Below are 4,520 nucleotides of genomic sequence, written 5' to 3' on the forward strand. Positions count from 1 at the left end.
ATCAGTTTCTGAATCCAAGTGTATCTAAAATATTTTTTTTAATTTTGCGTAAATTCACAAATGATACAATATTGAAGTGTTTTGTTTTGTTTTTTTTTTTAAACATTCTGTACAATCAGGTTAAGTGTTTACATCAAGGCACAGCACACCCTATAATACACACATGCCTTGCCAGGCAGCAGTTTAGTACAATCCCCGAGTTTTGGCAGTAGTGCCAGGTTAAGTAGCATGGATCACATATAAGCTAGAAGATAAATAAATAGTAGATGCTATTACATTTTATTTTAAATAGAGTTGCATATAAAAAGAATATACAATAATTTAGCTTTAATAACTAGATTCTCTTGTACTATACATAACAGGAGTGTTTTCATTTGTATTAAATAAAACATTTTCAATATTAGGATGCAAAATTAATCTTCTTTTTGGCTGTCTTGATTTATGGAGGAGAGTTGCTTTTGTTAGAAATTACAGTTGAATTTTCAGTTTCATGGCAACCTGAAAGAAACAAATCCAGAGTTACTGATACGTTGACAGCAAAATGTTACCGGTAAAATAAGCAAATAATCCCAATCAAAACTGTTGCATTCAGTTAATACACTATGAAGCTAGTTAGCCTAAGCAGAACATCCACAAAAGCTCTTCTTCGCAGTCTACACATGCTACTGTTTTATTTGCAACATCTTTATACCATTACTTGCCCTGCCTTCCCAGAGTTTATCACTGTAGGTCTGTTATTCACCCAGCAAAACCAAAATTCTAATAATCCCACAGGCTGCCTACATTGCAGATTCTGTCTATTGCAATGTGTTTACCATATTCACGTTATCATTCGGCTTTTTATATTTGAACGCTTCTTCTTCGCCTGCCGAAGGCCTTGGATCCCACGTTGGTTGGTACGAAGTTGTTCTTGCCCACTCCTCCTGACCTGCTTAGGAAGTCCGCCAGACGGTGGGTGACGCAGGTTGCTGTGTTGCATGCCCTCTTCTGTGCTGTTACACTGCTTTTCAAAAGGAAGATAGAGAGTTAGTTGCCAAAGCATCTACCCTGCATACCATGAAGTGTCAGTAAGGGATGCTACACCTAGGAAAGACTTTTCTGTAGGAGAAAAAGCAGGCTTGCTGTGCAGCAGACATTTGCAACTTTTAAAGATGCATCTTTATGTTTTTCTAAGTGTCAGGCTCAGTTTACAAAAGGCGTCTGAGCCTTTCTTTCTTGGGCAATCAGACTGAAGACTAAGCCAAGCCAGATTTTCAGCAACACCTGAGCTGTTGCCTGACTCCAGCAAGCCATTATGACCAACAGAGAAGTGCTGAAGGAGGTCCAGGTCAGGAGCATTTAACTAATCTCCACTTTCTCCAAACGCTTAGATCTGCAGTTTGTTTGTAGTGCTGCCGAAGGACAGTAGCAGAAGCTAATCTTTTTAACTTCCCACTTCAACACCTACGCTCCGTAACTCCCAGAAAATATGAAATTCTAGCATCATTGACAACAACAGGAGCTATGTTAGTGACCCTAGTAGGGCCGTACCCACACAGCAGCTGAAACACACAAACATACTGCTTCCATGTATTTAATGGGAATGTGGGAACCTCTCTTTCCTGGAGTAAGACCTCCATCAATTACTGCACTTCACCATGGGAACAGTTCACAGGCTTCAACAGGAGTAGTTCTGCGCTCAGAGTTCAGCCTACAGCTAATAATTTCGCTATCTGGGGGACTTCAAGGCATATGGATTCATACAGTCCTTGCTTGAAGAATTTTCAACTAAAGCAATGACTTTTTCTTGCAGTAGGAGGGATTTTTCTCAGATAGGCATTACAAGACAGCTTATCAATGTTAACAACAAATACTGTTTGTAACTTCAGTTTTTTGGAACAGGCCTCTGATAACAAGATAGATGAAGTGCTGCAACAGAAGAACTGTAAAGAAATCTGGTTTTGTCTCAATTCACGATTCACCTACATCATATTGTCTTGAATTAACAAGATCTTTATTTTAAAGATACTCGAGTTTTGAATATACTAGTGCAAAGACCCATTGTAAAGTAAGAAAGAAAAGAACACAAAATTCTTACCTGGAAGTGTTCAGTACCCAGTTTTAAACAGGATCACATTTCTGGTTTGTTTGAACAAATCTGTATGAGTCTGTCCTGATTCCTTTGCTTCTCAGGACCCTTACTAACAGGATCTCATACACGCCTGATTACATTAGTACCTATGAATGTATGTGTATAATTTCGATTTCTAAGTTGTCTTTCAACTTTTCCAGAATTACTGGTATTGCCTCTCAAGCATTAAGACAACTTGTAGAATTTTTCTAGCCATATCTAGAAATCTCACATTCTAAAACAAGTTATTAAACCAAGCAGATCTAATCCTTATAGAAAAATAGGTTTATTGAACAAGTGCATGGGCAGGCACAAAAGATGAGTCTACTTATACATTTAACAGCCAGAAATGAAGAGCTTTGTTTAGAATTATTTTTTTTTTAATCAGAGTCTAAGAAAATCATTTGAAATCTCAAGGCAGTGCTGTTCATTTGTATTTATTTATTTTTTCCCCTAGCTGGGTATGCATGTTACGTTCTCTGTCCTCCTAACATTAGGTCCATCTCAAACATTCTCTGTCGAAAACAGAATCAAAAGAACACAGCAAAGTTAGCAATCAAAGTTAGATCCACATGCATCAGGTTAAAAAAAGGGAGAAGGGGAGAAATAAGCATGTCTAGTTGTTTCCTAGGGGATCCCCATAGTTTGCATAGCGTTCGTGTTCCAGGTCACTCAGCACATTTCGTTTCTTGCCAGGAGTTCCAGCCCCGACGTCAGTGCGAGGGTAAGTTTGCAATTTGTGCAATTCTTGAGACAGTTTGCCCAGCACACAAGTACTCAGGCTGGCACAGCGTTTGGAAATAGGTCTATCCAGGCTGCAGAGGGGAAAAAAAAAAACATGCCCAAAGGAAGAGTAATCTCAAACATGCATGTTCATGCATTTCTTCCCTAGATAAATATTTACAGTTAGGAAACTTAAAAAAAAATAATAAAAAGATAACCCCTCCACATCACATCTCATGCAAGGACAGTTCATACAAATGCAGTCAGAAGAAAGACACAGTTTTTCAATGAATTCAACTTTGTTGAAAAAGCAAGTTCATTAGCCTTTTAGATGCTCATGGTCAGGGGTCAGGAAGTTTCACTTTCCACGTACTCAGCATGCTGTTCAGTCTCTCATACATCACCGCCATGCTTTGCAATACAAATCCTGTTAGGATAATGCAAATGCTCTTGCATGCCTTTGGTCTACGGGGGAGAGTGGCGCTTCGTGCATTAGGAGGAACACGTCCCCTCTGCCAGGGGCTTTCCATGCCTTACAACAGCATGCACTTTCACGACAGAGAATCCAAGAGTGACTGAATGGCCCCTAACACTCCCACTAGGAAGACATACCTTTTGCTGCCATATTTTAACACAACCCCCTCATTCAAGCTCAAATTGCCCTCCACTTTCAGTTGTAAAAGACAGACAGAAGCAGGTTAACTAGGTGGAAGCCATTCTCCTGAAACCAACATTAGGATGTTTCTGCAGTATCATCCTTTACCAGTTAGGTGACTACAGTTAGCCATAACCCCAAGAAGAGAAAAAACTTGACCTGCAGAGGGTCTGCTCAGATGGCTTTTGCTAAATATCAAACACATAACACTCCTTCATTGCCCTTCTCCCACCCCAGGACTGCAGTCCTTACCTGTTCCCCTCAGAGGCTTGCTCCAGCTCTTCTGCGGTCATCTGTATGAACTCTTTCACCAGCGCGTTTAATAACCTCCGAGCTTCATAATCACTGAGCGTCACTCGATCTGTTATGGACTCCAAGCCAGGTCTAAGCAGAGGCAAGCAAACCAGGATGAGTAAAACCCCAACCGCTGCAGAGAGCCACGCACAGGAGAGGGGGGTTTGTCCTGCATTACTGTGTGTCATTGACAGCGTCTGTCACTGCTGCGAATAGGTAAACCATCCTCATGCACAGCGTTAGGCGTTTTAATCAAAAGCCACAATGGCAAAGATAGCACCAAAAGCAGCCAGCTTTCTCATTCACTGCGGGCTGTTTCCCTCCTGCATCTCTAAAGGATATTCGGTCTTTTCATACCATTCAGACACAGCACTCAGCAACAGGACCAGCCTCTTACCTGACTGGGGCTGCCTGGAAGCTGTCCATCTGGCACACAACCAAGGCATAAACAGCAAGGAAAGATGAAATCTTCAGCATAACCATGATTTCCTCTCTACAACAAAGAAGTACATCAAGCAATGGCTTTTTTCCAATCCTCTCAATCCTATAAGATCTACTAAAGAGGTCATCATTTCCTAGCCACAAGTAGCACAAGTACTAAGAGCTTTTTTTATTCTTTTTTAGTATTACCTTCCAATTTTTTTTATTGTCGCTATTTTGCTTTTTCTCAAAATTTTAAGGCACTACTACTGGGGATAAAATGCAGTTTTTCAGAGCCGCAGTTCTGTACAGCTAGCT

At 40.5% G+C, this 4,520-nt stretch overlaps 1 protein-coding gene across 3 annotated transcripts; it reads right to left on the minus strand.

Annotated features, from left to right (window-relative positions):
- Positions 1–962: 962 nt before the first annotated feature.
- Positions 963–4,271, minus strand: LOC104371216 (calcitonin). 3 transcript variants are annotated; one of them, XR_015222203.1, is made up of 4 exons: positions 4,180–4,271; positions 3,741–3,872; positions 2,078–2,925; positions 963–1,003 (listed from the first exon to the last, which is right to left on the minus strand). XR_015222203.1 is itself a non-coding variant. In XM_009990526.2 (3 exons), the coding sequence occupies exons 1-3, from the start codon at positions 4,263–4,265 to the stop codon at positions 2,727–2,729; spliced, it is 417 nt and encodes a 138-aa protein (XP_009988828.1). In that variant the 5' UTR covers positions 4,266–4,271; the 3' UTR covers positions 1,779–2,726. The 3 variants fall into 3 exon arrangements, 1 of the variants encoding a protein (XP_009988828.1); XR_015222204.1 differs by having other exon boundaries at positions 968–1,000; XM_009990526.2 differs by lacking the exon at positions 963–1,003 and having other exon boundaries at positions 1,779–2,925.
- Positions 4,272–4,520: the final 249 nt, after the last annotated feature.

This window comes from Tauraco erythrolophus, chromosome 6 (assembly GCF_009769465.1).
Source record: "Tauraco erythrolophus isolate bTauEry1 chromosome 6, bTauEry1.pri, whole genome shotgun sequence".
In the NCBI taxonomy this organism is placed as follows: Eukaryota; Metazoa; Chordata; class Aves; order Musophagiformes; family Musophagidae; genus Tauraco; species Tauraco erythrolophus.

What these genes read in the sequence shown, in the direction of transcription:
- LOC104371216 (XM_009990526.2), bottom strand. Translation starts at nt 4,265, where the DNA reads ATGGTTATGCTGAAGATTTCATCTTTCCTTGCTGTTTATGCCTTGGTT. An exon ending in TTCCAGGCAGCCCCAGTCAG is followed by an intron (nt 3,873 to 4,179) that starts GTAAGAGGCTGG and finishes GCCTCTGCTTAG; the next exon opens with ACCTGGCTTGGAGTCCATAA. An exon ending in CAAGCCTCTGAGGGGAACAG is followed by an intron (nt 2,926 to 3,740) that starts GTAAGGACTGCA and finishes TCCCCTCTGCAG; the next exon opens with CCTGGATAGACCTATTTCCA.